We start from the raw sequence: 26,982 nt of genomic DNA, 5'->3' as shown, positions 1-26,982 counted from the left end.
GGGACCCAAAAAGGCTTACAAAAATACAATAATTTGAATAAAACACAGTATAAAGACAAACAAAACCCAGAAAGTACAATATACATAAAAGGCACACTTGTAGATAACCATGGCATGAGCTGGGATAGAAGCATGCACAAAGTTGAAGGGTTTTTTTAAAAAGCTTTTATTACAGCCAGAAGTTTCCAACTCAAATCAGCTGATCTGTTCTGGAAGATTAGCTTTTGCAAAACTTTTAAGAACATCATCCCAATTCTTCCACCTGTACTGTGGTTTTCTAGGATTGTGACCAGTGAGTATTTTGTTTGGTAGCCCTCTCAAATAACCCAAAACATATCTGTGAAAGGGGACTTGAGTTGTTCTTCCAGGTGTAAGTGTGATTGTCATCCTCAAAGTGGAACTTGGGAGTTTTCCTAGGGTTACAATTCATCTCCAGCCTACAGAGATCAACTTCCTGAGAGGAAATGGCAGTTTTGGAGGGTGGGCTGTATGGCATCACATAGCCACTGAGCTCCCTCCTCTCCTCAAACTTGGCCATCCCCAAGCACTGCCCTCAAATCTCTTAGAACTTCCCAAGCTGGGATTGACTACCCTAAATGTAAGCCGTGGTTTCTGGCTCAAATCCCTAAAGGAGTTGCAGGGTAACTATGGATATTAAATATAATTCTAACTGCATCTTAACTAGCTGATGAAGAAATAATGTTCAAGTGCCCTAAGGCCCACTTTCTCCAGTTTTCATATTTTTGGCAGGCTAAAATAAAATAATCACTTTTGGTTTGACAGTGCCTGCAATTTCAGGAAGTTGCAAATCCCTTGGGAAAAGCAATTATGCAACAAATATATTTTGCAAATGTCAAGAAGCTAACTTCACATCTCACCATGTGAATATTATTTCATTTGCAGAAAGCACAATTCAACTGGGATCCAGAGATAGTAGGGCTTATCCACGGCTCATTTTTTTGGGGTTACATTGTAACACAAATTCCAGGAGGCTTCATTGCAAACAAACTAGCAGCTAACAGGTAAGATATGTCATATGTCATAATAAAGCAATTAGGACAGTGTATCCACAGTGCCCACAGTGCCCATAGTAGCTGTAGCAGTAGGTGGCTGATATGTGATGATGATTGTTGGAGAGGTGACAGCATGTGATCAATTTTATTAATGTGATATAGGGCATATTTAGTCCATTTGAACTCTAGGGGGTGCTGTAGTATATAATCTCTAATGCTTAAGGCATCCTGAATACTTCCCCTCCCTGTTGTGCTTCGTTTCTGCTGGTAAGTAAATTCTTAGATCTTGAAGGTTTGTCTGCTGTTGGAAGCTCTAGAGTTAGTTAATGCTTTTTACTAATCCTGTTGTGTTAGTAAACTTTATTGAGAGCAAATCTGTGTCTATAGGATTGGATAATTTCCCCAAATTTGCTAACAAAGACACTTTTGTGGAATAATCATTATTTAAAAGTGAGAGCCCACAAGGTCTTGGGGGAGGTATCTCATTTTTCCTTCTCCCACCATGTTCTCGTACTCTTTCCTGACCCCCAGCCTCTCCCCCTTTTCCTGATTCTATCTCTCCTTCCCACCCATATGCTCCCGTCTTCACCTTTCCCCCTCCCTTCCCCTGGCAGCCTCCTCCCTATGGCCCAGTTGTGAGGTGCCAGCTAAGCCGGATCAGTTGCATGGTGGGGAACCTGTGAGGAATTGCTGGGTGATTGCTTTTCCCTGTATCCCCTTCCCCACACTTTTTCCTCTTTCCCTCCTCTTAGCAACCTTCGCATGCTCATCTTTCCCTATCCCCTTCTCTCCTTCAAACCCACTCAACAGCTTGGCTTTTATCTGCCCCCCATCTTCATCTATATTTATTAATTTACATTAATATCCTACCTTTCTCCACAATGGGGATGCAAAGCAGCATACACATTATGCCTCCACATTATCCTCACAACAAATCTATGAGGTAGGTGTGACTTATATGTGTCGCCCAGTGAGCTTCCACAGCAAAGTGGTGATTTGAACCTGGATCTCCAAGATCCTACTCTGAAATTCTAACCACTACACTACATTGACTTTTGTGAGGCAGGGGCTGCAATTGAATAATAGCAAGCAACCAGGCCTGGGTGAGCCATGCAAATCATGTAGTATCATGTCGCTCAATGATAGCTTCTGGGCCTGGCCCCAACGAGTCCTCTGTCAAAGGCCAAAACAACCCAGGAAAGGTCTCTGCCCCCTTCCCCCTGCCTTTTAGTGACAGAAATCAAACCTGGAATACTAGCTGAACTGTTATGGTTGCCTAGCAACAGCTGGGCCATTTCTCCACATCTTAAAAATCATGCGATGTTCATGGGATACTGGTGGCTTCATGGTGTGATTTCTGACATCAGGCAGTGATGATTCCATTTTCGTGGCACCATGACTTTGGAAATCGTGCCATGAAGCTGCCAGTGTTCCTTGAGTGTTGTGCGATTTTTAAGACATGGGGAAATGGCCCTGGTGAGGACACCTGGTTAAAGCTACAGGCTTCCTTTTAACATTTTGGGTTTTTTCTTAACTCCCCAATGTATTTTTTTTTTACCTTACAGATTTTCCTGCAAACCTGGGGCATTTTTTATATGTGTAAGAAGATCTGTTTTGTCCATTCATGGCTCCAGTCTCCAGATTTAAGTATCCTCAGATAAGGGCCACTTGACAATTATAAGATTCTTTCATAACCTCCAGTCACACTCCATGCACGTTCACCCTAGTGACTGTTAAGGTACTGTAGTTGGCCCAGAATTTGTATCTGACTGCTAGGCAGTTGCCACAACTGTGACTTCATATATTAACTGTTTTCAAAGCATAACCCAAAATTATGACACCTGAGACTAACCTGGCTTTATATTGAACTCTCTTGTTTGTTCTTATGATAGCAATTGCAAAAGAGTTAACAAACTATTTAAAAGAAATTTAGCGGCCTCCTAGTTTGTAATAAAAGGATGAGGAACATGAAGCATATGCCAATATTGTCTTTAAGGAACAAGGTACTGTTGGTCAAAGGCATACATAATTTAAGAACTGATCTCGTGCAGTCAGTTCTATTTCAATTGTGGATGGTGATAAGGAATAAAACACACCATGAGGATAAACTAAGTGAAGTGAGCTATTTTAGGGCAATTTCATGTGCAACTCAATTCCTACACAAAAGACACTTCAATATAGCAGTGAATACAATTATTATTATCACTAACAGCCATGCATATATTTTTTCAGCTGCATGTACATTTGGGATGCAATTGCAAGACTGAAAGTGCAATCCTATGCACAATTACTTAGGATGTCTCTCCTCTCCCCTTTCTCCCCCCACCCCGGTTCTTTTTCCTTTTTATTAATGGAGGGCTAGGTCTGTTAGATGCAAGTATAACTTTTATGGCTATGCTGGGACAGTAACAATATTGTCGGGGAGAAAGACATGGCACATATCTTTTAAGGTAGGCCAAATTCTAGTGGGCCTCCTAATGTCTGCTGGATTTCCTGCAAAGAATGCTGGACTAGGTGAGTCTTGGTCTGATTCAGGAGACCCTTATATTCTTAAGCAAGAGTTTATAACAGATACTTTAAAATAGATTAGTCAAGGTTTAACAGTTAGCTTCTGAGTGTGTACTCTTGCTTTAATTTAAGTTCAAACACATTGCTGTTTGGGGAGGCTCTAGTAAAAACAAGTAGATCACACAAGATTATATCTGTTGTTAGAAACTGACTTCTGGACAGCTGTTTATATTGCCATGTAGATAGGCCATGGCTGTCTCTACTCATTATATTAATCCTTATAAAATTATAAGACATTTTAATATTATTTACCCCTACAGAGTATTTGGAGCAGCTATTTTCCTAACTTCAACATTAAACATGTTCATTCCTGCAGCTGCCAGAGTACATTATGGCTGTGTTATGTTTGTAAGAATTTTACAAGGTCTCGTGGAGGTAGGTATCCAATATAGTTGTCTATGGTTATTTTTAATGCATACAGTAGTTGTAGCTGTTCCCTATTGAAATGAATTTGCACAGTAATTTAACACACATAGTTTTTATTTTTTTAATCAAAGCTGTGTTTAAAGCTTCTGAGAGCTGTCATGGTGAGCCTCCAGACAAAGGTTCTCTCTGGTATCCCCTCACACCACTCAGATCCAACCCAAACATCAACTTTTATGGCTTTCTCAGCTCCTTGGGTCCCCAAGGTGACCAGAGGATCCAGAATTTTGTCTCTATAGTTTCCTCTGTTCCTCAGAAATTGTTGTGTCTTGTCTGTTCCTCAAACTATGGTTTTCCAACAGCCATCTATCAAAGTACTTGGACTTCAGATGATTTAGAGTTGGCCTGCTAGATGATTTTTGAAGTGAAAGTGTTTGCATATGGAGATCATTACATATATTTTCCAAACATGAGTTCAACTGATTGCCAATATAGTATGGTGAATACCTTGCCATGCTACTGAACCATAAGCTTACCCAATGTATGCTTGATCCTATACATGTTTATTTGAAAGTAAGACCCTCTGTGTTCAATTAGTCATTGTGCATAAATTTGTCTTAATCATTAAAAGAAGTTCAATTAATTGAAGAGAATAGTGACTGTGTACTTAAATGAGGAAATTAAATAGAAATTTGATGCTATGTTTTTTTCAAACATTTGCCAGGGAGTGACCTACCCAGCATGCCATGGAATGTGGAGTAAATGGGCTCCTCCATTGGAGAGAAGCAGGCTAGCAACCACATCTTTCTGTGGTAAGTATGCTATTTTGAGATTTGCAGGCAAATATTGTCTGTATGATGGATTTTTTAAAAAAATATGTTGAAAAGAGGTTTGTCCTTGCTTCCTTTTTATCTTACTAAATCACTCTAAATGTTCCGCTTCCACATTTTAGTAGAAACTCAGAGTTCTGCTGGTTTCTTCATTTCTTTTCACATACTGATATCAGATATCAGTATTCAAACAATATTTCCATCCTGTCTTGCTCCTGTCCTTATCTCCTTTCTTTTCACTCTTGCATCCCTCTGTCTCCTGCTAGTACATTAATTCGTGCTTCAGTGTTGCTTACCCATCTCTTACAGCCCTTTCCTCTCAGAAGTTCCAGTTTTATTTGCATATGGTCTGAGTGTAAAGAAAGAAGGGCTAAAATCTGTTTCTTTCACCGGCCAACTTACTGTGTTTGATTTAGTTAATGCTTGAAAGAGAGATTGGGAAATGTCTTCTGAGTGGGTAATCGCAAGTTAAAAGAATTTGCTAATGAATTATTCCCAGAGCTGCTCAGAGTGAGCTGTCCTCAACTTGCCTGGCAGTGGTTCATACTCAGGTTAAGTGTTCATTAACAAAATACTGAACTAATGTCCAATGCAGAAAATAACACCTGAGTCTATTCATCCCTCAGATATAATTAATTAGTGACACTAGTAAATGCCAAACTAGAATTTCATGGCTTGTCTGTATGTAGCACTCAACAGGATAAAAATTAACATTTGTTTAAAAAAATATTTTTACTACTAACCTCATTGTTTGTACTAAGTAGATTGAGTACTACTCCTTAGAACTATGTTTTCCTATTTTCTTACATTTTACAGTACTGTAGGATAAATATCTTCCTAAAGGGTTTCTGCTCCTTTAAGAGCCCTGTGGGTAATAGTTCCATAGTTGCTAGTTCTCCACCACAGTATTGCAGTGTGATGATGACAACTGCACCTGCTGAATATAGCCAAGCTCCACAATTCTGAAAGGGGCAGATACTTTATCCCATTGAGAATGTGAACACTTCATAAAAACTGGTGTGGAGTCAGGTTTGTTGTAATAACTGTCCAAGAGACATACTGTTTGGTTTGCACACTTTTGATGATGTGGAAGAAACCTCAAAAAATGTTGGGGGTTATGTAAATCTTTTGTATCCCAAATAGGGAAGTTCCCTTTTGAAAGACAAAAGCGACATTGCTGGAACCATGGAGACTTAGGTTTACATGGTGGTATTGCACTCTACCAAATTAATAGGATTGACAGTTCCAGATACCAAAAGGGTACAATTCAGCATTACTTAGAAAGGTTATTTTATTAAGCATGGTTTTTTCACCGCAGTCTTCAGAGATGGCAAAAGTCTCACTTAACAGAATTTTGCCTTCTGTGAAACTTTTTAATGAACAGTAGCTCTAATATCTATTGCTGACACTGGAAAATATGAAGTGAGGTCAGGGTTGCCATCTTCCAGGTGGGGGCTGGAATTCTTCTGGAATTACAACTGATTTCCAAGCTACAGAGATTGGTTCCCCTGGAGAAAAAGGTTTGGAAGATGGAGGCATGTTTTGCTTTCCCCCTCCCCAAACTCTGCCCTCCCCAGTCTCCATCCCCAAATCTCCAGGTACCCAACCTATGAGGAATAAGCTATATGGTATTTGGTCTACCTGGTACATATTGCCATCTTTATTGGTTGGTAGCATGAGTGCCCTTTGTGCAACCTGGCCCTGTAGCCATCTTAAAATAAAGTAATTGTTGCTGGCAATGTGAATGCTTGTTGTCATTAGTATCTCTGCCTAGCTGACACAAATGTGGGCGTTTCGTAAAACAACTATTTCAAGCACTTTGCTGCACAAGCTGGGCCTCTCCTTTCATGGAATGGGAGGATCCATTTTCTCTAGGCCCAGGTCCTCTAACCAGGAAACCCTGCTGTTATATGCCATCTGAATTAATAAGCAACAATAACTCATGTGCTATATTAGCTGACTCAGAACATGTGCTTTTTTTTTTAGGTTCTTATGCTGGTGCAGTAGTTGCCATGCCACTAGCAGGTGTTTTGGTACAGTATATAGGATGGCCATCAGTCTTTTATATATATGGTAAGTTTTCTAGTGTATTCAAATTAATTCCATTAAATATTTATGACAGAGTTCCAGGTTATTTTTAAATACAAAAATGCTCAAACTTTGAGGAGGAGAAGGAAACAGGGGATTTCCTATTTGTAGATTTATGGCAAATATGCTGTAGAGTAGGCTTTAAAATATTATTGATCTTATTGCCAAATGCTTTCATTTTAAAATTATTTGTTGATCAAGAAGGTACAATTAAAAGTTTTTATCCATCCTGTTTTCTTCCTACCTGTACAGGAATGTTTGGGATTTTCTGGTACATGTTCTGGCTTTTGCATGCCTATGAGAGCCCAGCTGCACATCCAACAATTACCACTGAGGAAAGAACTTACATAGAAACAAGTATAGGAGGAGCCAATCTAGTCAATGCCAGTGTAAGAGACATTTATTAACATCCAATCATTGAATGGCTGTTACCTTTTGGCAACTAGCTCATTGCTAAAAATTGCTGTGGAGCCCCATATCAACAGATTAAAGGATTGTAGAGAATTAAACACAATCAACATAATTTTTCATTCAGTTTGCTTTGTTAACATCAGGAAATGGATTATAGAGCTATTGATTATGTTAACCCACTGCAGACATTACATTGTGTTCCATTTACACAAACTTGGAGCCTACCAGTTGTGTGTATCAAGAGTGCATTGGGAGCCCACTACAACTGGTAATGGGCTCCCAATTTGCCTGAATGGCACAGAATGTAATGTCTGCAGTGGGCTGCTATTTATGTCGCTTTTGATGGGAGACTAACATATTAAACAATTGAGCCTGTAAATCTTCTGAGATACCAATGTAATGCCTCTGAGGTATTGCTTGTATTTTACACTGTTTAAGCATTTACACGTTAAGTATTGATTATTAAAGACAATATCCTTTGGATGCCTCAGAGATAACTGCTGGCAGATTCAGATCTTGAATTATGTCCTTTTCATGAAACTGATATAGAAGTATAGCAAGATTCTAGTCCAATATAAGCTTTCAAGAGTCCAAGCTCCCTTTTGTTAGATGCCACCTGACCCTCAAAAGCTTATACCCTGAAAATTCTTGTTTTGTCTTTAAGATGCTACTGGACTTGAATCTTTCCGTTCTACTGCAGACCAACACAGCTAACCACCTGAAGCTGATTTAGAAATATGTGCACACTGGTCATTTCCACACATCCTTAGAGGTACAATTCACCCTCGGAACTGTGGCAGCTTTTCCCCAAGCATCCACACGTTATTGTTTGCCAAAAGTATGCATATTGTTTTGTTACTGCATTTTCTGAGTCTTTACTGGGACTGCACTTGCGCTGGTGTTTTTTTGTTGTTGCAGATTTACAGTGTGGGTTTTTTGCATGTTCTGGCATATGAATGATTAAAGAGCTTCTGAAGAAACCTCCTACCTCTCTCAATCTCCGCCCAGTTCTTCCCCCAAAGTTCTTTCCCTTCCTCCTTCACATTTCCATTCAGGAGCTGTGAAGAGAAGAGTTAAAAAAAAATTAAAAGGAGGCCCTGCGGTCATTTCCACACAGCCCATCGTTCCTGCCTTTCTCCCACTTTAGTTCTGCATTTTGCTGAGTTGCTCTGAAAACTCATCCTCCACATGCAGTCCCCACAAGCGCTTACCTTGGAGGGGAGGTCACGCACGTTCATCATCATAGCCTAAAAGTGCCCGCCACCTTTTAATTATTTTTTTTTACTTTGCACATGTGTGATTGCATGCAGCTCCTGTTGTAAGCAGGCTTCCGTGGCTGAATGGAACTGTGAAGGAGGAAGGGAAAGAACTTTGGGGGAAGAACTGGGCAGAGATTGAGAGCAGTAGGAGCTTTCTTCATAAGCACTTTAACTGTTCATATGCCAGAAAATGAAAAAAAAAATCCCGCACTGTAAACCCACAAAACTGCCACAGTTCCGAGGGTGAATCGAACCTCTACGAATGTGTGGAAATGACCTGCGTGTGGAGGGCTGTGCAGAAACGACCACTGATGAAAAAGTCTGTGTGAGGTTGTGTTGGGTGTGCATATGAAAGAAGTGTAAGAATCATTGGAAATTAGACAGGCTCTTTATTGTCAGTCTTCTATCCTGTGAGACAAACAAGAGGCCCATACATATATATTCCTCAAGCTCCTGAAAATCATGTAATAGACTTGAATATCATAATATTCATAAATATAAAAGGTTAAAGGTACATCCTTATTTCTAAGCTTTTAGGAGCTACTTTCACTTTTCATCACTTTCTCAGAGTCATAAGAGTTGAAGTTTCTTTTTTAAAATAAATTCTCTGTATTCTAGCCTGACATTGCTTTACCCATCTCTTGACTCTAGACTTTAAACCCTAGTATTGTTGAACGGATAGTAGAGGGGACCTTACTGTCAATATAGATGCAGCTATTGCAGCAGCAGTGACTTTGCACACAGGATTGCCAACAGGCCTGGAGAAATATGTCTTGTCCCTTTACTGGAGGATTTATGGGCAGAAATGAACAGATAACGCTTTGTATAACATAACATCACATGGTAAATGACATCTCTTAAGCCTCTACGAAAGGGGTAGGATTTTATCTCCAGGCCTGTTGGCATTCCTGTTTACACGGGGCCTTTTCATTCCTGCGGTTTCTAAATTCTAGCCATTCTATTGTTGTTCTCTGCTTTCTTCTAGAGATTTAGTACCCCATGGAAACAGTTTTTCACTTCAATGCCAGTTTATGCAATCATTGTGGCAAATTTTTGCAGAAGCTGGACTTTCTACTTGCTGCTTATAAGTCAGCCGGCTTACTTTGAAGAGGTCTTTGGATTTGCAATAAGTAAAGTAAGAAAAACAAATGAATCCACTATTTTTCTCTAGGGGCCTGGTGATAAAGTGCTGCATGTTTTTTACGATTCCCTTGAGATCATTCAGAAATAGGGATGTTCAATTGTCTGTTAGTCTCTGTGCTGTTGAAAGAGCCAGTGAGATGTAGTGGCTAGAGTGTCAGACTATGAACTGGGGGACCCAGGTTCAAATTCCCACTCTGCTATACAAACTTGCTGGATGCTGTTGGGCGAGTCGCTTTTGCTCAGCCTAACTTACCTCACAAGGTGGCTATGAGGATAAAATGAAGGACAGGAGAATGATGTAAGTTGCTTTGGGTCCCCTTTGGGGTGAAAAGCAGGATACAAATATCTAAATAAATAAATAAGCTGTCTCAGTCATCTGGCATAAGAATGGCAAGCAAAACCATAGAGTTTTTGACTGAGAAGGTAGGGCAAAGCTATTTATTAATGCTGTTATCATAACAATGATAGTTTCACTCACCAGTTATTTTCTCTTCCTGGGAAATCAAATTATATGATGTTGTTCTACATCAGCAAATAGTTGTTTCAAATGTTTATTGTGAAGGGCTTTTCTCAATGGCTATTGCCTTGAGAATCCTTACATAACCCACAGTGCAATCCTATGCAGTGGATTTAGACAAATAACTGCATAGGACTGCACTGCAAATAACTTTGTCCTTTACTGGCCCTGGGACATCAGAACCTTCAGTGTGTCTTCCTGGAGATAAACTAAAACCAAATGAGTATATAATTTCTAGCATTCATTGTGCTACATATCTACATGTTTAACTGAGTCTTTGATTTGGCAGGGAAATTAATATTAGCTGATTACATCCTCCTGAAAGTGGGAACTCTTATACTGCAATGAGGGCTGCCACATACTCCCTAGAGAGGGGTTGTGGACCAGTGGTAGTGTCTGCTTTGCATGTAGAAGGGAAAAGAGGCAATAGCTATGAAAAGAGGCAATAGCCATGAAATCTTTCATTCACATCTGGGGCGGGGGGGGGGGGGGTCTCACAGCTACTCAAAAGTAAGGGAAAGAGACATAGGCCGAATCCACACTACCGTTGTTCTTGCAGCAGTTTTTCACTTCTGCAGCGCCATTCCTTCATCTGTTCACATGCATCGTCTCCAAAGCCGTTATTAATTCGCCATGGCGTCGCCACAGCCCATTGCACTTTCGCCGCGGGTTATCTTTTGATGAATAACTGCCCTCCGTTGAATTCCGAGCCTCTCTTGACCCGCCTCCCAATTAAGGAGTAATTCTCCGCCTTTGTCCCCACCCCTTTTTTTAAAAAATAAGAGTATCGTGTCGATATGGCGACATCTCATCATATTAATCTCATTTTAAAAAAGCGGGCAGACCTCAAATATCAGAGGAACAATTTCATATGTTAATTCAATTTATATATTGGGGGGGGGGCATCCACATGATACTGAAATCATGGCTCATGTTACGCCCCGACACGGACTGTGCCGACAAGTTAGGCACAGATTTCAATTTTCCAAAGACAAAATGAAGCTCTGCTGTGGGATGCTGCTGTAGGTGATCGTGACTGCTCACCCATTCCCGGATGATTTCAACCAGCATGCAGGCTGTGATGTTCCGAGCGCTCATCGTAAGTGTCTCGGGTGATTTTTTAAAATATATTATCTTAATGGTGTCGTTGTACCATTGAACCAGGATGCTTACTCGTCGATATAGCGTCAATTTGTCCTTTTTTAAAAAAAAACAAACCGCGGAGCCATTCGGGTTTTTCCCGCCCCTTTACCCGTCTTTTTGAAAGGGGATGTGATCAACGGATTGCGCAGGAGAAGCGCTATTCAAAGGGTAATATGGACAAACAAGCGAAGAATGCGCAATAACAGATGGAGCAATCATTGCACAAGAAAAGCGGGAGCTAAGGTAGTGTGGAATCGGCCATAGCTCTGACATATCCCACTGCTGTAATGAGTTTACTAACATCTCAAAGCCACAAGTATACAGAGAATAAGGCTAGATGTTGATGAAAGTGATACCGAGAAAAAAAGTTTGATATGATGAAATCAGAAAAACTTCTTTCACCATGCTGATTTTGACGGCTCTTACTTTCTTATTTATAATATTTAATTGCTTGGATTCAAAGTGCCCCTTGCTAGAGAAGAAAGATGTTCTGCTTGCTCAGAGGGAAGGATTTTGCCAATTTTCACCCCCCCCCCCCGCCCACGTACATGTAATACTACTTCTATCACTGTTCTGGGAAAGACCATTTAACCTCAGGAGTGGGGGGGGGGTTGTTGGGCAGTAGCAGGTATAGCAGGAATTGGGTAGGAAATCACTACAGATTCAAGCCATAATAAATAAATATTTTTAAGTAGGCTTTCTTCTGGAAAACGCAGATTACATGGAGCTTCCAGGTGTCTCCAGCTAAGCACTGATCGGGGCCTGTTCATTGTCTTGGTCTCCCAAATCCATTTGGATAAACCAGGGAGCACAATTATACAGACTCTCTTTTTGACACAGATATATTCACATACCTAAAATGTGCTTGCATAGAACTGTGCATATTTACTTTCAGGTTGGCCTTTTGTCTGCAGTTCCACATATGGTCATGACAATTATTGTACCTATTGGAGGGCAGCTGGCTGACTTTTTACGAAGCAGAAGGATTTTAACAACTACTGCAGTAAGAAAAATCATGAACTGTGGAGGTATTGTTTGATTTCATAGATAAAATGTTTGAGTGATGTATTAATAATGCAGGTATCTGCTTTGCTGATAGGCAAGTATAATTAACAAGTTTTTAATAAAATATGAAATTCTGGAATATCCTAATATGTGGGATCTTTTTAAAGATGTACAGTAGAAAGGAGATAGATTATAGAATGAAAATGATTGCATGTGCCACCTGAGGTTCTTCTGATAGACAGAGATTTTGGCTTTATTCTCCAAAAAATGTTCTGTTTTCTTGAGTGCCTTTGGCAGCATGTTTAAGGATATAGAGCCTCCAAATTGTAAAAAATGAAGCAATCCTAATGCAGCCCTGTTGACTTTCATATTCTCATTTTAGAGTATTCATGTTAGTCAGGAGTCATTTTGTAGAAAAAGAGCTGGAGGAACTCATTATTAGCATAACTCAGTAGCATATGCCACGCCTCTTGCCATCACCGGAAGTGTGTCATTAGTATAACTGATTTGCATGTGCCACACCCCCTGACATCACCTATTCTGGCTGTTTTGGACCCAATCCTGGCCATTCAGGGTCGAAATTCGGCCCAAAATGGCAAAAAGGAGCTGAAAATGGCCACAAAGGGGCCCAAAATGGTCAGGATCAGGCCGCTGATGAGCAGGAGAGTGATCCACCACTCATCAGAGGCCCAATCCAGGCCATTTCAGCCCCAATCCAGGCTGAAACGGGCCCAAAACGGCCAAGTCAGGTGGGCGGGGCTACCTGACATGTGATCTCTTTGGGGAACTGCCAGAACTGCGTTCCTGTGCGTTCCCCCTCGAAATGAGCCCTGATGTTAGTGACAAAAATGTATTTGCAGTACAGTACTACTACATATCTAACTTAGAAATATTAATGTTATAAAGGGCTGAGTTTCAGATTAAATGAATTGTGCATTAGTACAGGCATTTCCTGTTAAACCATCTTGCAGCTCTTTTCTCAGTACTGAGCTGGACCCAGACTCAATTTTCCACCAGCAGAATGGAACTTGCCTCACCACTCCAACTACAGTCCACAAAATACTATTTCTAGGGAATAAAGGACCACGAGGAAAGATCTGAGAAGGGTCTGCAGTGGGAAGGGGGAATCAGTAATCAGTGGGAATTGACAGGTTAATCTGGAACCAACCCACTGCTACAGGATTGTGGAAAGGGATCTGCCTTTTCAACAATTTTGTTTCCATTTTTGATGAGTCCATTGTGAGATGGCAACAGTGCTTAATTCCGCAGCACATCATTTGTGAGAAGATAAGTGGGAGGTGTACGGAGATAAGTGCAGGGCCACTTTTGTTACCTACTCTTTTCTTGAGTTACTGAATTGAATACTGAATTCATCTCTCTCTCTTTTTTGTGCCAATCAAGATAAGCGTACAGAGCTAGTATCTTCATGAAGACATGGGATATATATTTAGGGAAAACAGCAACAAGAGAAAGAAACATGCTGTGTTAAAAGAGAATGCAGAAACCAAAGGGGACAGAGGGCTGGTGGATCAAAGGGTATATTTCACTGAAAGTGGATCCAAAATGGGAGAAGGGAGTAGGAAAGGGAGCAGATCCATCTCTTAAGGGAACAGAAGGCAGCAGGAAAAAATGCTAACCAGAGGTGTGACATTCAAAAAGGGATGAAGGTACTACATACTACGTTACAAGCTTAGCAAAAGAAGAAGATGCAAAAAACAACAACCCCAAACCCACCTTTTCTTTATGTAAGAGTCCTGGAAACTAGTGGAGGGCATCTATGAGCACCTTACATTGGTAGCATTGATAAGGACAAAGCAAGGACCATAGCTTCTTGCTTCAACAAATCAAATATTGAACAAATCCCATGACACTGTCCAACACAGTTAGTTCTGTTTACATTGAACTCAGATATGTCTTTGGTTTTTACATATGGCATACAGAAAAGGACCTTTACTGAAAAAGCAAGAAATGGTCTCTGGGCGTTTTCACATGCCCAAAGCCTCCGAAAGATTGTGCAAAATTCATGGCATGAAGCATTTTCCTAGCATGATTTCCTGGCACAATCCCATTTAATGGCACGATTTCTGACATTGTGCCATTAAAGGGGATCATGCCGGGAAATCACGCTAGGAAGATACTTCATGCTGTGAGTTTTACGTGATCTTCTCGATGGTTACAGGCCTCTCTTTTTTGCATCTGTGTGCAATAAGTAGACGGGCACGAACTAGAAAAAAACTGAACCATGGGGCTCATGGTTTGTGGGGTTTCCACGAACCATGAACTGGCACGGAACTGGCCCAGTTACGAACCAGTTTGTGGTTCGTGGGGTTTAAATGCCCCTTTCCGGCAGGGAAAGGGGCATTTAATCGTTTAAAGGGCCCTTTCCTGCATCTTGCAGGGGGCAGGACCCTTTAAACTATCAGCTGGCAGGTGGGGGAATCCCCACCCCTGCTGCCTGCCAGCTGGGCCCTTTAAACTCCCCAAGCAGCAGGGCCCTTTAAACTCCCCAAACCCCAGCACCCAATTCCAGCCCCCCCACCCCAAGTCCCAGCCCCCCATTTACCTTCCCTCTGATGCTGGGGTGGTGTGGAGGCCTCCTTCACTGCCCTGCAGGCCCGTGCAGCAGAGGAGAAGGCCAAAAACGGCCTTTCCACCCCTCAAATGGCAGCTGCGGCTGCCATTTGAGGAGCGGAAAGGCCATTTTTGGCCTCCTCCACTGGCCTGCACGCCTGTAGGGCAGTGGAGGAGGTGGAAAAGGGCTCTCCCGCTCCTTAAATGGCAGCTGCAGCTGCAGCTGCCATTTGAGAGGCAAGAGGGCCCTTTTCCACCTCCTCTGCTGCCACACGGGCCTGCAGAGCAGTGGAGGAGGCCTCCACCACCCCAGCATCAGATGGAAGGTAAGTGGGGGGCTAGGGCTGGGGCTTGGGAGGGGGGTGAGGGGCTGGGACTGGGAGTTGGGGGTTGGGGGTTGGGGCTGGGGGTTGGGCCGTTTAAAGGGCCCTGCTGCTTGCTCCCCCTGCCACCTGCCAGCTGATAGTTTAAAGGGACCTGCCACTTGCAAGTGGCAGGAAAAGTTTAAATGGCCATTTCCCTCAGGGAAATGGCCATTTAAACTGGCCCTTTAATACGAACCAAACGATCCAGTAGTCCAGTTTGTGGAAACGGACTTTCATGAACCCTGGTTTGCCAACCCCGAACTGGGCTGGTTCGTGGGTTTTTTGGTTCGTATTTAGGTTCGTGCCCATCTCTAGTAATAAGTTCAGCTATTTTTCCTTAATGTGTCAGGATCTTTGCACATAGAGGTCAAGGATGAACAATAACCAGACAACAATCCATTGGCAGCAAGGTCAACTATTTTAAATAATCTTTCAACAAATACTTAAGAACATGGGACAACTTAATGTATGAAGAGCCCTGCTTCAGCAGACTGTTTTACACACCACCCAACTAGTTTTCCTGGAAGGCCAGCAAAAAGAACAAGGCCCAGGCCTTTCCCTGGTGCTGCCTCCTAACATAGGTATTCTGCCTCTGTATATGAAGGTTCCCCTTACTCACCATGGCTAGTAGCCAATGGCTGACCTATTCTCCATGGATCTGCCCAAATTTCTTTTAAAGCCATCCATTCTCATGGCCATCACTGCATCCACTGGCAATGAATCCTACAATTTATTCTTTGAGTAAAGACATATTTTGTTTTGTCTGTCCTGAATATATTGCCCATCAATATATTCCCCCAATTTAGTGCCCCAAGTTCTGATATTTTGGAAGAGGGAGAAAAAGTTCTCTCTGTCCACTTTCTTTACCTTGTGCATAATTTTATAAACCTGTCCTGTATCCCCTCAATCATCTTTTTTCTAAACTGAAAAGTCCTGGACTCTTTAGTCTTTCTTCATAGAAAAGGTGCTCCAATCCCCCAGTCATCTTGGTTGCCTTGTTCTGCACTTTTTCCAACTCTGCAGTGTCTTTTTGATATACAGCAACCATAAGTGTATAAGATGCTCCAAATGATGTTGCACCATCTACACAGGGGCATTACAATATTGGCCATTTTGTTTTCAGTTCCATTCCTGATAATCCCCAGGATGGAGTTTGTTCTTTTCACCACTCTAATGTTCAGGGTTCCCAAATGACAGACGAGATATGAGGACTAGTTCAAAAAGCTTTATGTAAAAATCACTTCTAGCAAACTGTATGCGATGTCTCTCAACTAGCTGAACTGACTACTAGAACATGTGATGTGACCTTAGGGAAGGTCTTAAAATTAAGGTTTTAACACAGTGGGGTAATATAAGGGAACAACTTAAAAGTGTAAGTTCTACTGCTACAACCAAAGCCATACACAACTGACATTTTCATCAAGCTACAGCCCCAAGATCTCTTTCCTTCTTCATCTCAGTAAGTTCAGACAGCATCAGCAAATATTGAAAGTAGGGAGGTTTGTTCCAACCTGCACCACCTTACACTTATCTACAATGAACAGCAATTTAGAGAGATCCTCCTGGAGCTCTACCCAATCAATTTTTTTTAACACCATCAGGGATAATTTGGTATAATTTACAAATCTGACTACTATATTGGTCACCCCCAATTCCAAATTATTTATGAACAAAATAAATAGCCCCAATGCCAACCCTTGTGAGACCCCCGCTATTCACTTTCTTTCATTGTGAAAACTGCTCCTTTATTACTATCTGCTTTGTGTTGTTTAACCAATGTTTAATCCATAAGAGAACTAGTCTTCTTATCTAATGACTGCTAAGCATATTCAGCTTTGGTGAGATACCTAGCCAAAACCCTTTTGGATGTTCAAGCTAACTTTGTTAACCTTATCTGAGAATTTCGAAATGGGGCAGGATTTCCCTTTGCAGAAACCAAGCTGTTTTTCCCTCAGCAGGCTTTGTTCCTGCATATACCTAATAGTTCCATCTTTATTAACCGTTTTTGCTAATTTATCTGGGATAAATTTATCTGTGGAATGGTCTGCCTGAGGAGGTCAGGAAAGTTCCCACTCTCCTAGCTTTCCGCAAACAATGCAAAACTGAATTATTCAAAAAGGTTTTTGGATTGTAAGGAGGGGCTCTTAGATGCTTTGCTAATATGACCATAGACTTCACCACTCTGTTGCCTTATGTACTACCTGTTGTGCTCCTATGAGCTACTTGTACTTCATGCTATGTCTTTGTAAAATTGTGTTTATTTACCCTATGGCATTGTTTATGGAAATGTCCTTAAAATTAACTGTACTAATCTCACACTGTGTAATCCGCCTTGAATCTCAGTGACAAAGGCAGACTACAAATGACATAAATAAAATAAAAATAAGTAAAATAAGTAAAATAGATCATAGGCTAACTAGCCTGTAATTTCAGGACCAATTTTTTAAAATTCAGTGTAACAGTTCTTGATTGGATTGGACAAGCTGTCATGTTTTTGGAAACAAAGTATGCCAAATTATTTATTATTTTCCTCCATGTTTTCAATTTCTAGGATTTGGGATGGAAGCTACCTTGCTTTTGGTGGTTGGCTATTCTCATACAAGAGGTGTGGCTATCTCTTTCTTGGTTTTGGCAGTAGGCTTTAGTGGATTCGCTATTTCAGGTAATATTTAAACTCTTGATTTTTAGACTGATTGGGGAGACTGTTTTAAAAATTAGCAGGGCTCAGCATGATAATTGATTCTTAATTACATACCATGCAAAGAACTACAGAGAAGAAGGTGACATCCAGAATTAATAAGCATCTTGCATAACGTGAACTAGGCTAATATTATTTTCATACCAAAAATATAGATATAATGATTTTTATTAATTGGACTATCTGCTACCCATGTTTCTGTTTCTTGTCCCAGTTTTTAGCAGGAAGAAAGACATAGCTAATTCTCCCCTTTAAAATGTAGGAATGTTTTCATATCATGTGTTTCTGGAATTTTAATTCTCCCCTATATACAGCAAGATTGATTTTAAATGTAATTATATGGCCAGCTCAACCATGCATTCGGTGGTTGTAATGCGGCATTTAAAGAAGCCCCTTTGCTTGGTAAATGGAGCCATTCAACTTGCCTCATTATCTACAGAAGAATGCTTGACTCACTGTCTCAGCATGTGCATATTCAGAGTGGCATTAAAGTTTGTAAATTGTCAAAATATCACTTGGCATGCTGTGCCAGGGAGCTAACTGATCAAATCCTTTCTCCTCCGTATCCCTGGAGTAGCTATTTAAGGCCCTTGTTTAAACAGCTGTGTTGCAAAAAGTGAAGTGAGGTAAAGAAGAAAGAGGAAAAGTAACATGGGAAATACTGAGAGGTTCCTGTATATTTGGGTGTTCCTTAGAAAGGAAGGTCATACTAAATGCAACTTCTTCCTTCACTGCCATAGTGTTAATAATTCTGTATCATGCTGCCTAATGATATAGAAGTCCCCTGAGCTTTGAGAGAGGTACTCGGAGGTGCCCCAGCAGCACAGATGACTATTAGAGATGGGGCTCTAGAGCCAGCATTAACTGTGGCCTCATGTGGCCCTAGTGCCTGACACATTGACTTCATGGTTGTATATAGCAGATGTGTGGCCTCAGTGTACATGCTTTATAACACGGGGCAACAGCTGAAGTCTTTGTGAGACTGCAGGTTCCAACCATGCTGACATTGCTGCCAAATCTGTTGAAATGCAAGGGATAGGAGAAGAATGTAGCCCAAGCCTGTGCTAACAGCCCAGGTATCATCTCCTTATGATGATACTCCAGGTGCCTCTTGAGTTTCTATGAAAATGGTGATGATGACTGTTGAGAAGAAACTCTTGCACAGAGAACACTTGCTTACTTTGCAAATGTTTCCAAAATTTAATGTTTCTCATACCTTTCCTTCAAAAATTTTCATTGTTTTTTCTTGTAGCTCTCATAAAATACGCACAGACACCAAAAACATCCACAACCATTTAAATGGCTCCTTAGCTGCAATTTTCAGTTTGTAATAAAACGTTCATTATTCTGATGTTTTATAGCTAGCACATGGTTAGGAAACAGGAACTGCCTGGAAAAAGTTCTCTTCAGTTCAGACTCTTATGGTTTTAATTCTATGGCAGCTTCATATTACTTTCTTTTGAGAGGTCTTAAGCAGTGAAATTTCTGGTGTTTTTGTTTCCAAAAATAGAGAGTTTAGCTCTATAAAGAGGTACCTTCTAGAAGGAGAAGGCCAGGTTTCATTCTTGTTTTGTTGTGTATGGCCTTCTTGCAGTATAACTGACAAGAAAAGCCCTGCAGATTGCACACTGTTGACTAATTTTATCTGTTACAGGATTTAATGTCAACCATTTAGATATTGCACCCCGCTATGCCAGCATTCTCATGGGCATCTCCAATGGAGTAGGGACCTTGTCAGGAATGGTATGCCCCCTTATTGTTGGTGCAATGACTAAACATAAGGTAGTGTGTTTTGATTTTTTTCTCTTAAATAGCAGTCAAATGTGTGTTTGAAAACCAAGAAGTGCCTATGACTGAGAGGCAGGGCAGGAAATGTTTTGATAAATAAATAAATAAATAAATAAATAAATAAATAAATAGCTTGTGGAATGTTGTTATGCCATTATAGCTATGTGTATCTTTGTGACATGGATGCAGTTCATATCAATAGAAAGACTCTGCCATGAATTTTGGCAGTCCTCCTAATCATAACACATTTAGCCACAGGACAACAATGGAAAGTTCCTACAAAAATATTCTTGTAAAATGGTTAGTGCTGTGTTTTTTTAAAAAAAATAAGATTCGAAATTAGAATAGCCTGGTCAGTTCTCTGATGTCTAATTTAGCATATTTATTATCTGTGTAATAATTTGTCCCGTGTCATTCCTTTAGACCCGTGAAGAATGGCAAAATGTCTTCCTAATAGCTGCCCTGGTTCACTATAGTGGAGTGATATTTTATGCCATTTTTGCTTCTGGAGAGAAGCAGGAATGGGCTGACCCGGAAAACCTGAATGAAGAGAAATGTGGAATAATTGATCAAGATGAACTGGCTGAAGAGACTGATCTGAACAGTGATAGTTTTGTTAGCTCAAAGAAAACGTATGGTGCTACCTTTCAAAATGATGAAGTACGAAGGAAAGTGTTGCAAAAGCAAAAGGAAGTGATGCAAGATCTAGAAGAACAGACTTCCTACCAGTATGAAAATGGAAACTTTCAAGATACATCATAATATCTGACCATGTAAAACCACTACTATGTGTAACCACTACCTACCCTGCACAAAACCAAGCAGTAGCTGATTATTTAGTTGTTATTTTGTGAATACTCTTGCCAAATGGCTAGCTGTGATATAGTCATTTTCAACTTGTAGCACAGAAAAAGAACAAAATTGGGATGTCTGGTTCAGCCACTAGAGTCAGATTTTGTTTTTGAAGGCCACAGTCTTTTATGTCATGCAGACCCTCACTTATTTTCACTGTTTCTAGATCACTTTTCCAACAGTATGTTCACTAGGTGGTCATTATCAACACTGAGGTTCTGAGCAACAGCCATCTTTAGGGATGAATACATGTTCTTAGCTGAGACATCTTTACGCATCTCTTTAGAAGAAATGCCTGCTACACCTAGTATCCGGCAACAAAGAAAATGCTTCGGTAGATGGATAATGCAGTATTAGAATCAAATGATAATGAAAATTGATAATGAAAATGATTCATTAGATATAATTTTAGAAAGCCCACAATAGGTTTTTAGCTGTCATCTTTTATGTGCTGGTACAGAGAACTTATGGATATCCATAGAAGAAATATTTTTCAAAAGAGTTCAAAATATATCTGAATATTCTAATCATGGTTATGATTAGAATATCTATATTTCTGGATGCGTAGGTTCAGGATGGCTGATACAGTGATCGACAAGTACTCTGGGACCCTATGATATTCTTTGAACTCCGCTATGATATACTTTCTTGTAAATGAAAGATCTGGTTTAAGAGAAACTTGCACAAACACCATTGAAATTATTGAGTTGTTTGTGCCTGAGAGTAGGTGTGGTCTTGTTTCAATGGTACTTGCATTTCAGTGATGCTTGCATGGAAAAAGTACCTATTAAGTTGATCTTAAGCTATAAAATGTACTTTGGAGGAAGTTTTTTTTTAAAAACCTAGCTGATTATTGCAATAATTTCTTCACATCCAACAGCATGTTTATTATTACTGAATGGTTCTAGATCTTTCCCCATCATTTATGAGTCAATTGTATGGGAAGCACGCTGTATCACTTTTAACTTATTTGTGAGAACTTACAGTGTTTTCTGACTGAATAATTTCAGTACATGATGGATTTATTTATTTCACGTTATGACTCTCAGTAAATTCAAATGAAATGAATTTGTTACATTGTGATTCTTGTTGTTTGGCTGTGCTATCAAGCAACAAATAGCCAGTTAAGTCTCATAGTGAGTCTAGAAAACATCATAGGAGCTAGCAGGAATCTTGTAATCATGGTTTCTAACAAATAACTGCTATAATTTGCTTTCCTGTGAAAGGCAACTGGCAATTGAGTTTCTTCACAAACTGAAATAGCTGTAACAAAAGAGTTAATTCAATTTGCTTGTAGCCTTTTTGTTCGTTCAAAGATAACTTTATTGAAGTAAGTTTTCCAAGATAGATGCGACTGGTTCTTTTTCTACTTTTACTGGATTTAGTGGATTAGTGAAAATTTAGAACAGGATATAGACAGGCAATATAAATGTTTAACAGTAAACTCCAATGGGACATGTGAAATCCTTGATCAGAAATAGAGATGGGCACAAACAACAAAAAAACTGAACCATGAGGTTCATGGTTCGTGGATTTTCACAAACCAGAAACCATGAACTGGCACAAACTGGGGCAAGTTTACGAACCAGTTTGTGGTTCGTGGGGTTTAAATGCCCCTTTCTGGCCGCTTAGCAGTGGCAGGAAAAGGGGCATTTGACAGTTTAAAGGGCCCTTTCCTGCCTTGCAAGTGGCAGGGCCTTCCTGCGGCAGCCATTTGAGGGGTGGGAAGGCCGTTTTCAGCCTCCTCCACCACCCTGCGAGCCCACAAAGCAGCAGAAGAGGCCAAAAATGGCCTTCCCGGGAGGAGGGGGAGGATGCCACGGGCCCGCAGGGCAAGGTAAGTGTAGGGTGGGGGCTGGGTTTGGGCAGTTTAAAGGCCCTGTGGCTTGCAAGTGAGACCCCCGCTGCCGCCTGACAGCTGATAGTTTAAAGAAACCTGCCACTTGCAAGCTGCAGGAAACGTTTATTTAAACTGCCCCTTTATGACCCAAATGAACCAGTAGACCAGTTCGTGGAAACGAGCTTCCATGAACCACTGGTTTGCGAACCACGAACTGGCTTGGTTCGTGTGGTTTTTTGGGTCGTAATTCTATTTGTGCCCATTTCTAATCAGAAATAGCAAAAGTATCCAGATGTTAAATGGACTTTCAGAAATTGCCAGCTGCTAATCTTTCAGGGAGCTATTAGTACAAACAAGATCAGCTAAAATTAGCAAAAGAAAATTAGTTTCAGGTCCATGGACAGCAATGGTTTCCATTGCAAATGTAGAGGCTTTTGCAATAAACGGTTTTCTTTCTCTCTTTCCTCATGTATTTTACTCTGTAGAAAACTATATACTTATTAGGGTTTTTATCAGAAGCCTATGGATTCATTAGATTTACTAATAATCCACCAAAATATTTTGGGAAATGAAAACTTTTTTTCAAAGTGAAAATTATAGGCATTCATTGGCAGATAATCAAGTTCCAGCCTGAGGAGAAATCCTGAAGGCCAAAGGGCTAACTTTCCACTCACCTTTAACTGAAATATAAGATGGGCTGAAGGCAATCAATTAAAAATTTCTGCAAGGGCACAAACTAAACACTAGAATTTAGTGGACAGTGTTGGGTTAACTGTCAGTTCAGCATGACCACCTGAATGAGGCAAATGTCTATCAGCTTCAATTTGCTTTCTGTAAAATAGGATCTAAATTAACCTACTGCATGAGGGTCATTGTCCTGCTTTGTATAGAAAACAAAACAAAGATATCAAAACACTTCACACAACACTGCTCATCTAGCTCAGTATAACTTATTACTGTGACTGACTAGTAATGGTGCTTTAAGGTCTAAAGCAAATAAAAGTATTTCCCAGCCCCTGCTGCCTGAATTGTTTTAAACTGGAGATTCGAGGATTGAATCTGGGGTCTTCTGGATGCAAATGTATGATCCACTACTGACTTACAGACCCTGCCTGCTGATGAGGTGGCCCAAACAAGACATACAGTGAAATCCTTAGAAGAGTTACTCCAGTCAATGGGCTTAGGATTTCAGAGACAGAATTCCAAAATTGGTCTATGTCATTGCTACTGTAAGTCATCATTTTCATTGAGCTATTGTCCACCAGACTTCATCAGTTTATATATAAAATCAGACTTTTTTTGTCCCAGTGTGCATTACTTTACCTTTACTTACCTCAGTTGAGACACTGTTGTCCATTCATCCAGATCTAAAAGATCCTCTTGGCACTAATCACAATAGTTTGGGTTTTTACTATCTTGAATAAAGTGAGTGCCATCTGCAAACATGGCCATTTCACTGTCCAACCCTGACACCAGATAATTTATATGTACTATGTAAATAAGAGATAATGTGTCTCAGATATTTACAACTACTGTTGATGTTATTCATAAATAAATGTTTCAGTTGAGATTTCTCATTTCTCAAGACAAGAATAATATCTAATTATTTTTCATATTTCACTTGGTGATAACACTTAGTCCTGGCAAGGAAATCTGCTCTGGTTCTCATTAACCACTACATTTTTGCTGCCTCTTCCTTAGAGTGTTTATGTTATTCAGAATATTATGTTTTACATTTTTCCTTATCTTCTAGATTACTTAAGGAAAGCGCAAACATTATTATTAGAAATATAATCCTTTAATTAGTGTTTGACTCATGTGCCCTTTTGAAACTATACATATGAACACATTTCTACTGTAACTAATTTGTAATGAAGACATTTTCATCCCCAAACATGAAATTCTGGTCACAATTATTGGCTGAGTTTGGATTGAGTGAGTAGTTGGCAAAGCAGTGATAGGCCTGAGATGAAATGCTGTTAGTCTACTGGAGCACATTGGAATCTTCAGCAATTATTTATTTTAGGAGCCTTTGGTCAAATAAATGTGTTTGGGGGGCTACTTAGCCAGATGGGGTAGCACGAGTAACAGCTGGAAGTATCTTTTTTTCCATCTTACTGCTTTCTCACTGTAGAATCTCAAGTCCCAAATGGGTGATATCCTTTGAGATGGTACTTCATCAGTAAATTAAAGCAGCTGTTTTGGTTGACTGCCAGTGTGCCAATACAGGTGATTTGGCTGCATCCTTTAGATTAGGCCCCAGGTAAACCTGAGAAGGTGGCTATGTGGAAGAGAGTAGTTTTCACCATGAAAAAGAAAAAGCAGGCACATCTACTTGTGTGATATAGAGTGGCTACATTTCATTATACATTGTTTCAACTCAATAATCATCAGCATACAATAATCTTTGTTTAAATCTGATTTCTTAGTGCTTTGTACTCCAAGCTTGAAGCAGTATACGCGCTTCCCCCCTTCTCCCACTTATATTCACAATGATTTTGTGAAGTAGGTTAGGTTGAAGGTAACATGACTGGCCCAAGGTCACCCAGTGCGCTTTCATGGCAGTGTGGAGATTTGAACACAAGAATCCCACAGCCTAGTGCTCTAACTACTGCACAACACTGACTGATCTGAAGAGGCCAAGAGCTTAATGACTGATCTTACAACACACTAACATTAATGCACATTATCAGATAAAAATTTTAAAAACCTGACACTTCCTAATCATTACACAATGCCTGATGGCAATCATAGTTTTATTGCTATATGGCCTCTAATAAAAAATAAAACATGAGATATACTTTGATCATTATGTTTTAGCACTGCAAATCAGTCAGTAAATGACAAGTCTGAAAGACACCCTTAGGGTTGTCAGGTACCCTTATCCTCCCAGCAGGGCCGATTCCAGATGACTAACCTTAAGGCGCTTCATGCCACCCTCTTCCGGATCGCGACGGGGAAAATGCAAAATATCGCGTTTCCTCGCGCGAGTTTTGCGTGTCGTCGCGCAAAACTCGCGCGAGGAAACGCAATATTTCGCATTTTCCCCGTCGCAATCCGGAAGAGAGCGGCATGAAGCACCTTAAGGTTAGTCATCTGGAATCGGCCCAGGAGAGGGGCAGTCATAGCACTTACCTTGGGTGAATCTCACATGCGCAAAGCACTCCCAAGTGCAAAGCGTGCACTCCCAACCAGCGTGGTGATGTCACTTCCAGAAGTGACATCTTTGCACTAGCTGCAGGAACATTCCCGTGCTTTGTTTGGGGCCGATTTTGGCCCCAAATGGGCTGAATTGGCCCCATGCACAGGGCGGAAGCGCTCACATGGCAAGCCAGGTAACATCACTCCTGGAAGTGATGTCATTGCACCAGCTTTGGGGCACACACATCAAGATTGTGCTCACTGCTGGCATGAGGTAAGTGCCAGGTCTCCAACCCTCCCTGCAGGAGGGTTTAGGAACCTGGCGACCCTATCCTGCACCTTTATTTCATTTCATTGATAGCTGGAATAACAACAACAACAACATTTGATTTATATACCACCCTTCAGAACAACTTAATGCCACACTCAGAGTGGTTTGCCAAGCTTGTTATTATTATCCTCACAACAATCACCTTGTGAGGTAGGTGGGGTTGAGAGAGCTCCAAGAGAGCTGTGACTGACCGAACGAAGGTCACCCAGCTGGCTTCAAGTGGAGGAGTGGGGAATCAAACCCAGTTCTCCAGATTAGAGTCCTGCCGCTCTTAACCACTACACCAAACTGGAGCTCTATAATTCAATATGATGAGGTTCTATTTAGTTATTGTGGCCAGTAGCTTTTGATAGACTTATCCTCCATTAATATGTCTAATCATTTTATATAGCCTTCCTAGGATTAAGCTACATGGGACATGGAGAGATCCATGAACTGATACTCCAAGCTCATACTATTGTTATATAGAAGGTGGGGAGGTTTGGATTTGGGTTGGGGCCAGGTACAAGGGAAAGGATGCTGTTACCCCTGTACCATTTTCTCAAACAGCCTAGCCTCCTGAGGCTGCTAATTGACCCACTAGTAGGGTTACTGGTCCCCCAGTGGGGGCAGGGGATCCCCACTTCCAGCCTCTGCCCCTGCCACCTCTCACCTGGCCAGCGGGGGTCAATAGCTTCCGCATCACACTAGGAATGACGTCATTCCCAGCATGATGCGGAAGTGCTTTGGAGCACTTGTGCATTGCATGAACAAGGTGAATCATGATGTTGGGCCACCCCTCCCACGACCCCCCATCCCCTCCTTTCATGCTGGTGGGACCTGGCAACCTTACCCACTAGGGAAATATAAACTGTATTTGGACATCATGAACAGTCATAAACCTCATTAACTAGGGATGCCAGCCCCCCTGTGGGGACAGGGAATCCCCTACTTTTTGCCCTCATCTTGCTAGCAGGGGAAAGGAGGGGGGATGCAGGCCAGGAGCTACTGGATCGTGCAGCAAAATGGTATGCCTTAGCACTCCTGAGGCCTCAATGACACACTTCTGGTTCCAGT

General features: G+C 40.9%; 1 protein-coding gene across 1 annotated transcript in view; it reads left to right on the top strand.

The window, feature by feature from the left end:
• The window catches only part of SLC17A8 (solute carrier family 17 member 8), a 29,398-nt gene extending 8,874 nt beyond the window's left edge, over nt 1-20,524 (top strand). The window contains exons 3-12 of the mRNA XM_054988294.1: nt 904-1,022; nt 3,842-3,956; nt 4,669-4,756; nt 6,761-6,847; nt 7,115-7,251; nt 9,518-9,667; nt 12,231-12,363; nt 17,828-17,938; nt 19,629-19,756; nt 20,186-20,524. Of these exons, the coding sequence (XP_054844269.1) occupies nt 904-1,022; nt 3,842-3,956; nt 4,669-4,756; nt 6,761-6,847; nt 7,115-7,251; nt 9,518-9,667; nt 12,231-12,363; nt 17,828-17,938; nt 19,629-19,756; nt 20,186-20,524 (1,407 nt within the window). The remainder of the gene's footprint in view (nt 1-903; nt 1,023-3,841; nt 3,957-4,668; nt 4,757-6,760; nt 6,848-7,114; nt 7,252-9,517; nt 9,668-12,230; nt 12,364-17,827; nt 17,939-19,628; nt 19,757-20,185) is intronic.
• The last annotated feature ends 6,458 nt before the right edge of the window (nt 20,525-26,982 follow it).

The sequence above is a fragment of the Eublepharis macularius genome, chromosome 9 (genome assembly GCF_028583425.1).
Source record: "Eublepharis macularius isolate TG4126 chromosome 9, MPM_Emac_v1.0, whole genome shotgun sequence".
NCBI classification, from domain to species: Eukaryota; Metazoa; Chordata; class Lepidosauria; order Squamata; family Eublepharidae; genus Eublepharis; species Eublepharis macularius.
This window is presented reverse-complemented; position numbering and strand designations above follow the sequence as displayed.